We start from the raw sequence: 17,088 nt of genomic DNA on the forward strand, positions 1-17,088 counted from the left end.
TTAATAATTTGCTTCTAATGTATAGAGTATAGAAAGGGAAGGCTGGAGTCAGTGGCTCACACCTGTAATCCCAGCATTTTGGGAGGCCAAGGCAGGCGAATCACTCGAGGTCAGGAGTTCAAGACCAGCCTGGCCAACATGGTGAAACCCCATCTCTACTAAAAATACAAAAAATTAGCTGGGCTTGGTGGTGGACACCTGTAATCCCAGCTATTTGGGAGGCTGAGGCAGGAGAATCACTGGAACCCGGGAGGTGAAGGTTGCAGTGAGCCGAGATTGTGCCACTGCACTCCAGCCTGGGTGACAGAGCAAGACTCCATCTCAAAAAAATAAATACATAAAGTTTTTTGAAAAAAGATATAAAACCCCTTTTGCTGTAAGAAAGACAAGAAATTCTGACATAAGAAAGAAGAGTTGGTTGTGACTATTTGTTTCTGCATTAAAAACCCCAAGAGACATTTGCAGTATTGAACAGATTCAAATATGAAGGTTTTCAAAGTTTTGATCAAGTGTCTCATGGCTTTGTGGTTAATATTTGTGGAAAGGTTGTGTTCTGAGTCCTTCATTTCAAGGGTATGTTAACAAAAGAGACTGCTGAGGCTGGGCACAGTGGCTCACATCTATAATCCCAGCACTTTGAGAGGCTGAGGCAGGTGGATCGCCTGAGGTCAGGAGTTCGAAACCAGCCTGGCCGACATGGTAAAACCCCATCTCTACTAAAAATACAACAACAAAAACATTAGCCAGGCATGGTGGCACACGCCTGTCATCCCAGCTACCCAGGAGCCTGAGGCAGAAGAATTGCTTGAACCTGGGAGGCAGAGGTTGCAGTGAGCCATGATTGTGCCATTGCACTCCAGCCTGGGCAACAGAGCAAGACTCTGTCTCCAAAAAAATAAAAATGACTGCTGAAGAAAAGAAGGCATTATGACAATAGTACAACTTAGCCGTGCTCCGTCCCCCAGTGAGGGTCCAGAAATAGTACTTACTGGAATTCTTCCTGATAAATGTGGTATGCCAAACGCAGGAGGTAATTCAAAAATGTTCTCAGAAGTATTGTTGTAAATGGAGAATGAATTTCTTCAACTGGTATGTCATTGTTGGCTAAAATAAGAAAATTGGAGAGGATGTCTGATATTTGCTAGAACCTTCCATTTTATTTGTTCCTGGTATACAATTTGAGGAACTGAATATGAGAGCGTACTTATTTCAAAATGCTCTGAACATGTATAAGCATCCAACTAAAAATTTAAAACTCCGTAAAAGCCAGGCACAGTGGCTCATGCCTGTAATCCCAGTACTTTGGGAAGCTGAAGCAGGCAAATTGCCTGAGGTCAGGAGTTTGAGACCAGCCTGGGCAACATGGTGAAACCCTGTCTCTACCAAAAATACAAAAAGTTAGCCAGGTGTGGTGGTGCGCACCTGTAATCCCAGCTACTCGGGAGACTGAGGCAGGAGAATTGCTGGAGCCCAGGAGACAGGACTTGCAGTGAGCCAAGATTGAGTCACTGCACTCCAGTCTGGGCAACAGAGCGAGACGTCGTCTTTAAAAAAAAAAAAAAAAGTCAACCTTGTTCCTTTACAAGACGAGGTATCTTGTCCCAGTGTTTTCCAGAGTAGTCTGAGACACAATCTGATGAATGCTGCTAATTCTGAATGGATTTTAAGTATGTTTCAAACACCAAACTTTGACGTAAATGGGCATTTTTTCTAATACTTTATTTTTCAAGTGGATAATTTAGAGCTTGCAGCTCTGCCTCCCAGAATTTGGCTGAAAGAAGTCAAACTTCCAAAGTTGTTAAAATTTATCACATCAATTTCCTAATTTGAAATCCAGACCAATCCTAAGACTACTTAGGGCCTTTTCTAGACTCTTCCAAGCCAGTGCTGATTCTCCCCATTTCTTTTTTTTCTTTTTTTTTTTTTTTTTTTTGAGAACAGAGTCTCACTCTGTTGCCCAGGCCTGAGTGCAGTGGTGCGATCTCGGCTTACTGCAACCTCCACCTTGCGAGTTCAAGTGATTCTTCTGCCTCAGCCTCCCGAGTAGCTGGGACTACAGGCATGTACCACCGCACCCAGCTAATTTTTTGTATTTTTAGTAGAGACGGGGTTTCACCGTGTTAGCCAGGATGGTCTCGAACTCCTGACCTCATGGTCTGCCCACTTCAGCCTCCCAAAGGGCTGATTACAGGCATGAGCCACTGTGCCCAGCCTTTTTTTTTTTTTTTTTTTTGGTTGTTGAGACAGTCTCACTCTGTCACCCAGGATGGAAATCTTGGCTCACTGCAACCTCCACCTCCTAGGCTCAAGCGATTCTACTCCTGCCTCAGCCTCCCACTAAGTAGCTGGGAATACACACATGCACCATCACACCTGGCTAATTTTTGTGTTTTTAGTAGAGACAGAGTTTCACCACATTGGCCAGGCTGGTCTCAAACTCCTGGACTCAAGTGATCCACCTCGGCCTTCCAAAGAGCTGGGATTAGAGGTGTGCGCCGCGAGGCCTGGCCGCCTCCCCATCTCTGACCTGACAAGTCAGTGCTTTTTCACTGTAGATCGGTGGTCGGGGGGAGAGAGGGAGGCAAACTTTCTGTAAAGGGCCGGAGAGTAAGTATTTTAGGCTTGGTGGACCAGACAGTCTACACCACAACCCCTCCGCGGTGGTGCTTTGGGGTAAAGCAGCCACAAACATGTAAGCAAATGGGCATGTCTGTGTTCCAGTAAAGCATGATGTAGGGGAACCGGGGCGGACTGGATTTCACCCTGGGACCATGCATGGCTGGCCCTGTTTTTGTAGGTGACCTCGTACTGTTGCTGTTACATCACGAGACTGTCTCTTCAAGTACATCGTAATCACGGGGGGAACAAGACCACGTGCTGATTTCTGGAACACTCTTCTCCCAACCTGGGCCTTCACCACTCCCTCCGCATTTCCTAACTGCTTTCCAGGTGACACTGTGATACTGTCCTTTAAACCAGCGGTCCCCAACCTTTTTGGCACCAGGGACCGATTTCATGGAAGACAATGTTTCCATGAATGGTGGGAAGGGGTGAGGGGACTGTTGGTTTCAGGATGATTCAAGCGCATTCGAATTACTGCACATTTTATTTCGATTACGATGACGCTGTAATACATAATGAAACAATTCTACAACTCACCATCATATACACTCAGTGGGAGCCTGAGCTTGTTTTCCTGCGACTAGACGGTCCCATCTGGGGGTGACAGGAGATAGTGACAGATCATCAGGCATTAGATTCTCCTAAGGAGCGTGAACCTCCATCCCTCGCCTGCCAGTTCACAGGAGGATTTGCGCTCCTGTGAGAATCTAATGCCCTGCTGATCTACAGGAGGTCATGCCAGTGATGGGGAATGGCTGTAAAAACAGATGAAGGTAGGCCGGGTGCGGTGGCTCATGCTTGTAATCCCAGCACTTTTGGAGGCCGAGGCGGGCGGATCATCTGAGGTCGGGAGTTCGAGACCAGCCTAACCAACATGGAAAAACCCCATTTCTACTAAAAAACACAAAAATTAGCTGGCCATGGTGGCACATGCCTGTAATCCCGGCTACTCGGGAGGCTGAGGCAGGAGAGTCACTTGAACCCAGGAGGCAGAGGTTGTGGTGAGCTGAGATCCTGCCACTGCACCCCAGCCTGGGCAACAAGAGCGAAACTCTGTCTCAAAACAAAAGAAAACAAAAAAAAACAGATGAAGGTTCACTTGCTTGCCCACGGCTCACCTTCCACTGTGCACAGTTTCCTAACAGGCCACGGACTAGTACTGATCCATGGCCTGGGGGTTGGGGACCCCTGCCTTTTGTGTGTGTGTGTGTGTGTGTGTGTGTGTGATGGAGTCTTGCCCTGTCGCCCAGGCTGGAGTGTAATGCCACGATCTCGGTTCACTGCAACCTCCGCCTCCCAGGTCCAAGTGATCCTCCCGCCTCAGCCTCCTAAATGGCTGGGATTACAGGCATGCACCACCATGCCTGGACAATTTTTTGTATCTTTTAGTAGAGACGGGGTTTCACCACGTTGGTCAGGCTGGTCTCAAACTCCTGACCTTGTGATCCGCCTGCCTCGGCCTCCCAAAGTGCTGGGATCACAGGCATGAGCCGCTGCGCCCAGCCTGCACCCCTGCTTTAAACCAAAAGATGTGAAAGATCTGGAATACTCACCACTTAATATCCTGTCCATATCAGCAAGAGTTAGTCTGTGGTGATGAAATTTGCAATCTTTTAGAAATCTCCAGAAGTGAAGCTTTGTCATCAGAAAGGTATTATCCAGAGAGTGGTCACATCCCAGGCTGCTATAAAAGCTGTAGATTCTTCTTAATTCTGTAATGTTTCTTAACACAGCATATTCTACCTGAAAGGAAGAAAGTCATGCGTGGATTAAGAACAAAAGATGACCAGGCACGGTGGCTCACGCCTATAATCCCAGCACTTTGGGAGGCCGAGGCAGATCACCTGAGGTCAGGAGTTCCAGACCAGCCTGGCCAACATGGTGAAACCCCATCTCTACTAAAAATAAAAAATTAGCCGGGCGTGGTGGCAGGCACCTATAATACCAGCTACTCAGGAGGCTGAGGCAGGAGAATTGCTTGAACCCGGGAGGAGGGGGTTGCAGTGAGCCGGATCACATCACTGCATTCCAGCCTGGGCATCAAGAGTGAGACTCTGTCTCAAAATAAATAAATAAAATTTAAAAATTATAAAAAGAACGGCCAGGCACGGTGGCTCACACGTGTAATCTCAGCACTTTGGAAGGCTGAGGCAGGCGGATCACGAGGTCAGGAGATCGAGACCATCCTGGCTAACAGGGTGAAATCCCGTTTCCACTAAAAATACAAAAAATTAGCGGGTGAGCAAGACTCTGTCTCAAAAAAAAAAAAAAAATTTAAAAAAGAACAAAAGACACAACACCTGTGTCCTACATTAAATGCGATAATACAAGTAAAGTAATGGCATTTAGCTCTTTCCACTGTAAGGACTTAAGAAGTGTTTTTTTGTTTTGTTACGAGATGGAGTCTCGCTCTGTCACCCAGGCTGGAGTGCAGTGGCAAGATCTTGGCTCACTGCAACCTCTGCCTTCTGGGTTCAGGCGATTCTCACGCCTCAGTCTTCAGAGGAGCTGGGATTACAGGTGCACACCACCACGCCCTGCTAGTTTTTGTATTTTGGTAGACACGGGGTTTCACCATATTGGCCAGTCTGCTCTTGAACTCCTGACCTCAGGTGATCCGCCTGCCTCGGCCTCCCAAAGTGTTACAGGCGTGAGCCACGGCGCCCGGCCAAGAAGCATTTTATTCTTTCCACCCACCCGCCTTGGTCAATAAAATGCCATCTCCGACCAACAGTAAAAACAAAACAAAATAAACAAGTTATCTGGAAAACAGACTTTCACACGGCATGTGCTGGCTTCCGCTCTCAGTGGTGGCAACAAAATTCTACTGTCTGCAGATCCTTATTCCTCATCAACACATGTGCAAAAATCCTCAACAAAATAAGTAGAATCCAGCCATATAAAAAGAATAGTAGCCATGCGTGCTGGCTCATGCCTGTCATCCCAGCACCTTGTGAGGCCAAGGTGGGAGGATTGCTTGAGCCTGGGAACTCGAGACCAGCTTGTGCAACACAGTGAGACCGTGTCTCGACTGAAAATTAAAAATTAAAGAAATTAACCAGGCACAGTGGCAAGTGCCCATATAGTCCCAGCTACTCAGGAAGTTGAGGCGGGAGGATTGCTCGAGCCCAGAAGGTCAAGACTGCAGTGAGCTGAGATCGCACCACTTCACTCCAGCCAGGGTGACAGAGCAAGACCCTATCTCGAAAAGAAAAAAAAAAAAAAAAGATAATACAGCAACACCAAGTAGGGTTTAGACTAGAATTGCAAAGTTGGTTCACATTTGAAAAATCAATCAATGTAATTCACACTATTGACAGACTGGAGAAGAACCAAATGATTCTGTCAGCTGAAGCATTTCACAGAATTTAACATCCATTCATGATAAGCACACTCAGCAAATTAGGAATAGAAAGGAATCCCTCAGCCTGATCAACAGCATGTACGAAACATGCAACTCACATCACATGTAGGGCTGAAAGTCTGAAAGAAGTAAAATTCCGCCATGTGCGGTCCCAGCACTTTGGGAGGCCGAGGTGGAAGGATCACCTGAGGTCAGGAGTTGGAGACCAGCTTGGGCAACATGGTGAAACTCCATCTCTACTAAAAATACAAAAAATAGCTAGGCGTGGTGGTGCGTGCCTGTAATCCCAGCTACTCAGGAGGCTGAGGCAGGAGAATCGCTTGAACCCAAAAGCCGAGATCATGCCATTGCACTCCAGCCTAGGCAACAAGAGGGAAACTCCATCTCAAAAAAAAAAAAAAAAAAAGCAGCAATATTCATGCTGGTTGCTTTACTCACCTCCCTCTCTGTCACATTTCACCTTTTAGGATTTTCCCCAGACCCTTCATGCCCTTAAGCTGCTCCAAATTCCCCACACAGGCAGCCCTGCCCTCCGCACAGCATCCTGTTCTCCAGAACCACTCACCCCTGCCCTACCCTCTTCAATGAGACACTCAGAGAACGCGAAGAACAGGATTCAGGGTCCCAAGGGAGACAGGAAGCCCTGCCTGGGCGACTTCAGGCATCTGTTACGCTGAGCATTAATTCCTGCTTTTGAAAACGCAGTTCAATTGAATAAACATGTATTGTCTGCCCGATCTAAAGCACTGTTCTAGGCTGGGCGTGGTGGCTCACACCCATCATCCCAGCACTTTGGGAGGCTGAGGCAGGCGGATCACCTGAGGTCAGGAGTTCCAGACCAGCCTGGCCAATATAGTGAAACCCCGTCTCTACCAAAATACAAAAAAATAGCCAGGTGTGGTGGCGCACGCCTGTAATCCCAGCTACTCGGGAGGCTGCAGTGGGGGAATTGCTTGGACCCAGGAGGCAGAGGTGGCAGTCAGCCGAGATTGCGCCATAGCACTCCAGCCTGGGTGACAGAGCAAAACTCAGTCTCAAAAAAAAAAAAAAAAAAAAAGACATTCAACACGTGACAGCAGTCACCAGCTATATTTCCCCAGGATGCAATTGATACCAATAAAAAAGATTTTACCTGCTTCTTTTCTTCAGGTCGGGCTGCCTCAGGGTACATATCCAGGAGCAAATTTAGATCCAGCTCGATGCTCGACCCCAACACAGAATGACTTTCACTGCCATCAAGCTTTCTGATCAGTTCTAATGAAGGAAGGCAAATACAGGGGATAATTACGGTTTGTTTGGTGTTGTTTTGTTTTGTTTTGTTTTGAGACAGGACCTCACTCTGTCGCCCAGGCTGGAGTGCAGTGGCATGATCTCAGCTCACTGCAACCTCTGCCTCCCAGGCTCAAGCGATCCTCCCACCTCAGCCTCCCGAGTAGCTGGGACTACAGACATGCACCGTCATGGCCCAGCTCATTTTTGTACTTTTTGTAGACACAGTGTTTCACCTTGTTGCCCAGGCTGGTCTCGAACTTCTGAACCCAAGTGATCCACCTGCCTTGGCCTCCCAAAGTGCTGGGATTACAGGCATGGGCCACTGCACCCATCCTTGGAGATAATTATGAAAAGCAATGTTAAAATTTCTCAATGTTATGTCACAATGATTTCCTTTTTTTTTTTTTTTTTTTGAGACGGAGTCTCGCTCTGTCGCCCAGGCTGGAGTGCAGTGGCACGATCTCAGCTCACTGCAAGCTCCGCCTCCCGGGTTTACGCCATTCTCCTGCCTCAGCCTCCCGAGTGGCTGGGATTACAGGCGCCCGCCACCTCACCCGGCTAGTTTTCTTGTATTTTTTAGTAGAGACAGGGTTTCACCGTGGTTAGCCAGGATGGTCTCGATCTCCTGATCTTGTGATCCGCCCGTCTCGGCCTCCCAAAGTGCTGGGATTACAGGCTTGAGCCACCGCGCCCGGCCGTCACAATGATTTTCTACCAAAATGTGATACGAGAATATTCCAAAAACCTACTAAGAATGCAGGCTGGGCACAGTGGCTCATGCCTGTAATCCCAGCACTTTGGGAAGCCAAAATGGGGCGTTAAGGCTGCAGTGAGCTATGATCACACCACTGCACTCCAACCTGGGCAACAGAGTGAGATCCTGTCTCTTAAAAAACATTTTTTTTAAAGCAGTTGCAAGCCAGGCACAATGGCTTACAGCTGTAGTCTCAACACTTTGGGAGGCCGAGGCAGGAGGATTGATTGAGGACAGGAGTTTGAATCAGCCTGGGCAACATAGTGAGACCATGCCTCTACAAAAAGTTTAAAAATTAGGTAGGCATGGCCAGGTGCGATGGCTCACACCTGTAATCCCAGCACTTTGGGAGGCCAAGGCAGGCAGATCATGAGGTCAGGAGTCAGAGACCACCCTGGCCAACATGGTAAAACCCTGTCTCTAAGAAAATTACAAAAATTAGCCAAGCATGGTGGCACGCACCTATAACCCCAACTACTCAAGTTGCTGAGGCAGGAGAATCGCTTCAACCTGGGAGGCAGAGATTGCAGTGAGCCGAGATTGCACTACTGCACTCCAGCCTGGGCGACAGAGCAAGACTCCATCTCAAAAAAAAAAAAAAAAAAAAAATTAGCTAGGCATGGTGGTGCACATCTGTATTCCCAGCTATAGGCGAGGCTGAAGTGGGAGGATCACTGGAGCCCAGGAGTCTGAGGCCGTAGTGACAGAGCGAGACTTTGTCTCAAATTTTTTTTTTAAAAGGAGTTGCTCACAGGGGACTTCTGTTTTCTGAAGAGTTCAGTGTATTTTCACGAGTGGACACCATGGATAGAAACAGATGAATTTTATTTCAACAGGTGAATGCTTCCTACCGGCACTCCTGGACAATCTTTGGGCAACTCCTGAAGACAGGTCCAGGCAGCTGATGAATTCAACTTCAAGATCTGGAAACCCGGCTATGTGGTCATTGGAGAATGTGCCTTCGTACACACGCCCGTTCTTGAAAGTTAATCGGCCCTGCAGACAGAAAAACAACTTTGTGCAGTTTAGGAAAAGTTTTCTTAGAAAAACACTGGTAAGGCGGGGTACGGTGGCTCACACCTGTAATCCCAGCACTTTGGGAGGCTGAGGCAGGCAGATCACAAGGTCAGGAGTTCGAGATCAGACTGGCCAACATGGTGAAACCCCATCGCTACTAAAAATACAAAAATTAGCCAGGCGTGGTGGCGTGTACTATAGTCCCAGCTACTTGGGAGGCTGAGGTGGGAGAATCACTTGAACCCAGAAGGCGGAGGTTCCAGTGAGCCGAGATCACACCACTGCACTCCAGCCTGGGTGACAGAGAGTCTGCCTCAAAAAAGAAGGGGAGGGGAGGGGAGGGGAGGGGAGGGGACGGGACGGGAGGGAAGGGAAGGGAAGGATGAGTAAATGTACATCGATAGTTTTTTCAAGGGTTTGGAGCTTTTCGCTTGTTTTGAAAATAGGCACTTACTCCACATACAGTCAGGCTCCTGGATCTCATGCACTGTATTAGTTCTCTCTCTTCCTCCTTCTATTCCTCCTCCTCCCCTCTCTCTATCTCCCCCACAGTCCTTCTCCAACTTTAAGCACCTCTAGGCCACAGAATGTGTCTTATTAAACTAGGCTAGTGACCAGCAGAATGCCCACCACACAATAGAGACTCCCTGATTTTTCTTTTTCTTTCTTTTTTTTTTTTTTTTGTGAGACAGAGCCTTGCTGTCACCCTGGCTGGAGTGCAGTAGCACGGTGTTGGCTCACTGTAACCTCTACCTCCTGGGTTCAAGCTATTCTCCTTCCTCAGTCTCCCAAAAGGCTGGGATTACAGGTGCCTGCCACCACGCCTGGCTAATTTTTGTAATTTTAGTAGAGATGGGGTTTCACCATGTTGGCCAGGCTGGTCTTGAACTCCTGACTTCAAGTGATCTGTCCACCTCGGCCTCCCAAAGTGCTGGGATTACAAGCCTGAGCCACCATGCCCGGCCAAGACTCCCTGAGATTTGTCGAACCCAGGTCAATAGTCAGTTACCGATTCAGAAGTGGGTAAATGACCCTATTTGGCTCTGTGAAATGAAAGACCCTTTTAGAGAGCTTCTATCAAAAGTTCCTCCTTTTCTTCTACTTTGTATAGTATGCGGATGTGAAGGCTGGAACCACAGCAGCCGACTTGCAATCATGAGGGAGGAAAAACACAAGGGTGAAAGTGACATGGTGGGAGATACTATAGATAAATGGAAGAGAAATTCTGACAGCAATGAGTTGCTGAAGCCTACAGTATTCTGTATTATACACGGCAGACAACACTAGACTGTCTGTTACTTGCAAACCAAACCACCATCATACACACATACACACACACACACACACACACACCCCAAAAACTAAATAACCACTAAATACACAGGAAATCAATCACCACTGAAAATATTTTGCCAGGCACAGTGGCTCATGCCTATAATCCCAGCACTTTGGGAGGCCGAGGCAGGAGGATTGTTTGAGGCCAGGAGTTTGAGACCAGCTTGGCCAACATGGTAAAACCCGCGTCACTACTTAAAAAAAAAAAAAAAAAAAAAAGAGCTGAGCGTGGTGGTGCACACCTGTAGTCCCAGCTACTCGAGTGGCTGAGGCACAAGAATCGCTTAAACCCGGGAAGTGGAGGTTGCAGTGAGCCGAGATCGCGCCACTGCACTCCAGTCTGGGTGACAGAGGGAACTCTGTCAAAAAAAAAAAAAAAAGAAAAGAAAAAAGAAAAAAAGAGTCATGTAATCACCTTAGCAAAACAGTAAGTTATCCTATACAAAATAGATAATGCAATTTAATAGAGAATGACATGCCTTTTGTCTAAAAGAGTTCTGTAGACGGATGGTGATGGCTGCACAACAATGCGAATGTACCTCATGCCACTGGACTGAGCACTTAGAAATTAAGATGGCAAATCTTATGTGTACTTTACCACAATCAAAAAGAAATCTAGAGCGCCTCTATTTACCACAGACAAAATAGACCTCAGAGAAATGAAAATCACCAGGGTTGGCCAGGTGTGGTGGCTCACACCTGTAATCCCAGCACTCTGGGAGGCTGAGGTGGGCAGATCACTTGAGGCCAGGAGTTCGAGACCAGCCTGGCCAACATGACGAAACCCTGTCTCTACTAAAAATACAAAAATTAGCCAGGCATGGTGGCCCGCACCTGTAATCTCAGCTACTCATGAGGCTGAGGAAGGAGAATCACTTGAACCCGGGAAGCGGAGTTTGTAGTGAGCTGAGGTCATACCACTGTACTCCAGCCTGGGCGATAGAGCAAGACTGCGTCTCAGAAAGAAAGAAAATTAGCAGGGTTAATAGGAAATTACGTGATGATCAAAAGAGCCAGAGCACCAATGCATAATGACCCTCCACGTGTGCGCCCCGAACAACAAACTTCAAATATATGAAGCGAAACTGACAGAACCGAAAGCAGAAATAGACAAATCTGCAATTATACTGGGACATGTCAATGGCTTTCCATCATTTCAATGGCTTTCCATCATTGTTTGAAATGCGATCTTCCCAGGTCTGTACTCACCGTGCCATGTTTCTTGTTGGAAACCCATTCTCCGTCATACACGGCTCCACTGGCGTAATAAAACTTGCCACGTCCGTGACGATGTCCGTTTACAAACTCCCCTATGTATTCATTTCTCAAGGGATACTGGGAACTGGGGATTCTCTTTAGAAACCACGTGTGTGTTCCAAAGCCATTCTGGAAAGAAAGCAGACGGCCGTCAGAAATGAGCAAAGCAGTTTCTCTCTTTACCCGAATCTCCTCAAAATTAGGATAAATGCAATGAAAACTGGAAAGGGCAAAGAACTTGGACTCTGGAGCTGCACAGACTTGGGTTCAATTTCAGCTCAGCTGCTTATTAATGAGTCTTTCGAACGAAGGCGGATGATTTAAGCCCTGTAACTTCCTCATCCGTAAAACAGAAATAACACCTGCCCCTCAGCTTAGATATAAAGGAGTTTGAGACCAGCCTGGCCAACATGGTGAAATCACGTCTCTACTAAAAAGTGAAGATAAGTGTATATAAAGTGCCTGGCTTGATCATGACGAGTTTCACTGTTATTTTAAATTTTGGGGTTTATTTGCTTTTATATATTTTTATTTTTTGAAAAACGGTCTGCATCACCCAGGCTGGAGTACAACAGCACAGTCTTGGCTCACTGCAGCCTCAACCTCCAAGACTCAGGTGATCCTCCTACCTCAGCCTCCCAAGTAGCCAGGACTACAGGCGCCAGCCACCACTCCTGGCTAATTTCTGTATTTTGAGTAGAGATGGGGTTTCACCATATCGCCCAGGCTGGTCTCAAACTCCTGGTCTCAATCCTCAAGTGGTCTCCCAAAGTGCTGGGATTACACGTGTGAGCCACTGTGCCCAGCCTAAATTTTTACTCTTTAAAGATACAAGTTGGGCTGCATGCTGTCGCTCACGCCTGTAATCCCAGCGCTTTGAGAGGCAGAGGTGGGAGGATCACTTGAGCCCAGGAGTTCAAGACCAGCCTGTGTAATGAAGTAAGATCTCGTTTCTACAAAAATATATATATATTTTTTAATTAGCCAGGCACAGTGGCCGTGGGCACCTCTGTAGTCTCAGCTACAGGCGAGGCTAAAGTGGGAGGATCGCTTGAGCCAGGGAGGTAGAGAGCCATGATTTCACCACTTCAGTCCAGCCTGGGCAACAGAGCAAGACTCTGTCTCTAAAATCAAACGAACAGGCTGGGTGCAGTGGCTTACGCCTGTAATCCTAGCACTCTGGGAAGCCGAGGCAGGCGGATCACTTTTGATCGAGGCAGGCGGATCAAAACCAGCCTGGCCAACATGGTAAAACCCCATCTCTACTAAAAATACAAAAAAAAAAAAATTAGCCGGGCCTTGGTGGTGGGTGCCTGTAATCTCAGCTACTCCAGAGGCTGAGGCAGGAGAACTGCTTGAACCTGGGAAGTGGAGGCTGCAGTGAGCCGAGATTGCATCACTGCACTCCAGCCTGGGTGACAGAGAGAGAGACTCCGTCTCAAAAAAAAAAAAAAAAACCCAAAAAGACATAATGCATGTGTTGAGAATCAGTGGAGCGTCCGCCACTGGGTATAAACTGCTCCCTCGCCCGGGCGTACCTGGAGGCCCCTCTCCCACCGTCCGGTGTACTCTTCGTTGGCGGTCAGCCACCTCATCCTCCCCTCCCCGTGGCGCATGTTGTCTTCCCACTGGCCTTCGTATATATTTCCAGATTTATAACTAGGATGAAAGAAACCGAAGAAAAGCAATCAGTTACCTCCTACACAACATTTACCTTTAAGACATTCCTTTAAACACTCCCCTTGAGCTCCTTTGAAGAAATCCACCCCTTGTACCTACACAATCTTCTCTGTATTTACATTGAGGCCGGGGGCGGTGGCTCATACCTGGAATCCCAGCACTTTGGGAGGCCGAGGCTGGATGATCACCTGAGGTCAGGAGTTCGAGACCAACCTGACTAATAAGGAGAAACCCAATCTATCCTAAAAATACAAAATTAACCAGGCGTGGTGGCGCATGCTTGTAATCCCAGCTACTCAGGAGGCTAAGGCAGGAGAATCACTTGAACCCAGGAGGTGGAGGTTGCGGTGAGCTGAGATTGCACCCTTGCACTCCAGCCTGGGCAAAAAGAGTGAAACTCCATCTCGAAAACAAAAACAAAAACCAAAAATTAGCCAGGCTTGGTGGTGGGCACCTGTAATCCCAGCTACTCGGGAGGCTGAGGCAGGAGAATCGCTTAAACTCAGAAGGTAGAGGTTGCAATGAGCCAAGATCACGCTACTGCACTCGAGCCTGGGCAACAGAGTGAGACTGTCAAATAAATAGATAGATAGGCAGGCATGAGGTCCTAAGGGAGCAGAATGAGTCACTTTATTAAACCTTCTGACTATTTAATAAGGTGACAAAGTGGGTAAGAGCCAAGTTTTAAAAATCTTTTAATAATTCCCTATCGTATTATGATTAGTTAGTATTTGGCCAGTTTTTGAGATGGGATCTCACTGTGTCACTCAGGCTGGAGTGCGGCGGTGCGATCATGGCAGGAGAATTGCTTAAACCCAGAAGGTGGAGGTTGCAGTGAGCCGAGATGGCACCACTGCACTCCAGCCTGGGTGACAGAGCGAGACTGCGCCTCAAAAAAAAAAAAAAAAAAATTCACTCTGCTTAGATAGGAAATGTTCTGTGCAACTTTTGCACCTTACTTTTAAATATCCGAAGTGAACATTATTTGGGCCCACAGACACTTCTTTGCCCACACCCCAAGCGCGGCCATGGTCATACCTACCATCTTATTCCCCAGCCCTTTTTGATGTTTTGCACCCAGTCTCCCTCGTACCAACACGTACCCTCTTGATTGTAATAAATGCAGCCCTGAAACAAATAATAGCATCTTTATAACCATCAAACCTCCCGACACAAACGCTTTGTCAAATGGAAGGATATCAACTTAAAAACTAGAACCTACACAGAGGTCAATGCCATATGTAAGCAAGACATATAATCCATTATTTTTCTGTTTTGCTGTCAAGAAAATGGTAAAACTGCTGCACAAGGGGAAATGAGATAATGTCACAAATCAATTTCTCCTTAATAAAGTGCCTTATTGGCCAGGCACGGTGGCTCACGTCTGTAATCCCAGCACTTTGGGAGGCCAAGGTGGGCGGATCACAAGGTCAGGAGTTCGAGATCTGCCTGGCCAACATGGTGAAACCCTGTCTCTACTAAAAATACAAAAATTAGCCGGGTGTGGTGGCATGCGCCTGTAATCCAGCTACTTGGGAGGCTGAGGCAAGAGAATCGCTTGAACCTGGGAGACAGAGGTTGCAGTGAGCCCAGATCATGCCACTGCACTCTAGCCTGGGCAATAGAGCAAGACTCCGCCTCAAAACAAAATAAAATAATATAAAAAGTGTCATATTAAGGCACAGAATGACTGCACTCATCACATTCAAGTCTATTCATTATATCTAGTAACTATTAGTCAATTAAGTACCTAAAGAAATCCTGTCTGTTGCCACTTGGAGTGAACAGTTGAGCCTTCCATGTAACGGAAGGTCACTCTCTCTTAGGCACCAGAACCATTATTGTTTTACCCATTTGGACATCCTACGCATTTTACTGCCTCTGAGTATAAGTGAGCATAGTGTGCCCTTTGATCTACACTGAAAAGCCTCAAAAGGCTTTTTCACAGGTTTATCTGTGTGTGTGAGAGACAGAAAGAGAGAGCGAATGTTTCTATCTTCTCTCTCATGATCAGGCAAACTCATTCCTTCCTGCAGCCATTCAGATGCTGCTGTCTGGAAGCAGTGCCCAGTCCCTCCAATATGTCTCAAGCAATCTGTGTAAGCTAAAACACACACACACACACACACACACACAAAACAACAACTCAATAAACAGCCTGTTAAAGCCTGCATATGTCCAGGCACGGTGGCGCACACCTGTAATCCCAGCACTTTGGGAGGCCGAGGCGGGTGGATCACTTGAGGTCAGGAGTTGGAGACCATCCTGGCCAACATGGCAAAACCCCGTCTCTACTAAAAATACAAAAACTAGCTGGGTGTGGTGGTGCACACCTGCAGTCCCCGCAACTCGGGAGGCTGAGGCAGCAGAATTGCTTGAACCCAGGAGACGGAGGTTGCAGTGAGCCGAGATGGCGCCACTTCACTCCAGCCTGGGCCACAGACTCCGTCTCAAAAAAAAAATAATAATAATAATAATAAAATGCTTAATGTACACGATGTGAATTTCACCTCAATAAACAAAAAGTGAATATGCCCTGGACAGCGCCGCTAGCCCCTACCCGCTTCTCTCTCCATGTGGCCCCCCAGACCCTCCCCTGCCCTCCACACGGCCGGCCCCCCACCCCCCGCCCATCTCCCCCGCCCATCTCCCCCGCCCATCTCCCCCGCCCATCTCCCCCGCCCATCTCCCCCGCCCATCTCCCCCGCCCTCCACGGGGCCGCCCCGCCCACCTTCCCGTGCCGCCTGCCATTGCACCAGTGGCCGATGTAGGACACGGGCTGGGTGCTGCACTTGAACATCCCGAACCCGTTCCTCATGCCGTTGACCACTTCGCCTTCGTACATGCTGCCGTCCGGCCACGTGTACACGCCGTGGTTCATCGGGACATTCTTCACAAAGTCGCCCTGAAGCAGAACGGCCATGGGGTGACAGAAGGAAGCGCTGGGGGTGGTGTCGGGAATCCCTGGTCCTGTGGACGGTTCCAGGAGCTGCCTGACCTCTGACTCTGTTCTTGCCTCTCGAGCTGTGGTCACACACTGAACATCCCCCTCACATTCTCTCTCTTCCTTGTCTGCATTTCCCATCCTCTCATCCCACCCGACCACTGGGCGGAAGCTCAGGCAGGAGGAAATATCTGGGAGGTTGCAGGTCGACCGAGCTCGAAGGAGCGAGCAGGTGACGTTGGAAAGTGCTGGCTTCCAATCCTGACCCGGGGAACTTCAGATTCTTAGAACCCACCTTGGCAGGGCGCAGTGGTCACGCCTGTAATCACAGCACTTTGGGAGACCGAGGTGGGAGGATTGCTTGAGGCCAGGAATTTGAAGCCAGCCTGGGCAACCTAGGGAAACCCTGTCTCTAGAAAAATATTTTATTTATTTAATTTGTTTTTGTTTTTTATTTTTGAGACAGAGTCTCACTCTGTTGCCCAGGCTGGAGTGCAATGGCGCCATCTCGGCTCACTGCAACCTCTGCCTCCCAGGTTCAAGCAATTCTCCTGCCTCAGCCTCTCAAGTAGCTGGGATTACAGGTGCCCACCACCGCGCCCTGCTAATTTTTTTGTATTTTTAGTACAGATGGGGTTTTGCCATGTTGGCCAGGCTGGTCTCGAACTCCTGACCTCAGGTGTTCCAGCCGCCTCAGCCTCCCAAAGTGCTGGGATTAACAGGCGTGAGCCATCATGCCTGGCTGTTTTTTTTTTGAGACAGGGTCTCACTCTGTCACCTAGGTTGGAGCGCAGCAGCACAATCACAGCTCACTGCAGCCTCGACCTCCCACACTCAAGGGA

At 48.0% G+C, this 17,088-nt stretch overlaps 1 protein-coding gene across 1 annotated transcript in view; it reads right to left on the bottom strand.

The window, feature by feature from the left end:
- The window catches only part of LOC119623616 (radial spoke head 10 homolog B), a 47,983-nt gene that overhangs the window by 18,954 nt on the left and 11,941 nt on the right, over window positions 1-17,088 (bottom strand). Inside the window, exons 4-11 of the mRNA XM_073012801.1 lie at window positions 16,034-16,207; window positions 14,344-14,429; window positions 13,160-13,280; window positions 11,574-11,750; window positions 8,864-9,008; window positions 7,119-7,240; window positions 4,176-4,365; window positions 990-1,104 (exon numbers count right to left, since the gene is read on the bottom strand). Coding sequence (XP_072868902.1) covers window positions 990-1,104; window positions 4,176-4,365; window positions 7,119-7,240; window positions 8,864-9,008; window positions 11,574-11,750; window positions 13,160-13,280; window positions 14,344-14,429; window positions 16,034-16,207 — 1,130 coding nt within the window. The remainder of the gene's footprint in view (window positions 1-989; window positions 1,105-4,175; window positions 4,366-7,118; window positions 7,241-8,863; window positions 9,009-11,573; window positions 11,751-13,159; window positions 13,281-14,343; window positions 14,430-16,033; window positions 16,208-17,088) is intronic.

This window comes from Chlorocebus sabaeus, chromosome 28 (genome assembly GCF_047675955.1).
Source record: "Chlorocebus sabaeus isolate Y175 chromosome 28, mChlSab1.0.hap1, whole genome shotgun sequence".
Taxonomy (NCBI): Eukaryota; Metazoa; Chordata; class Mammalia; order Primates; family Cercopithecidae; genus Chlorocebus; species Chlorocebus sabaeus.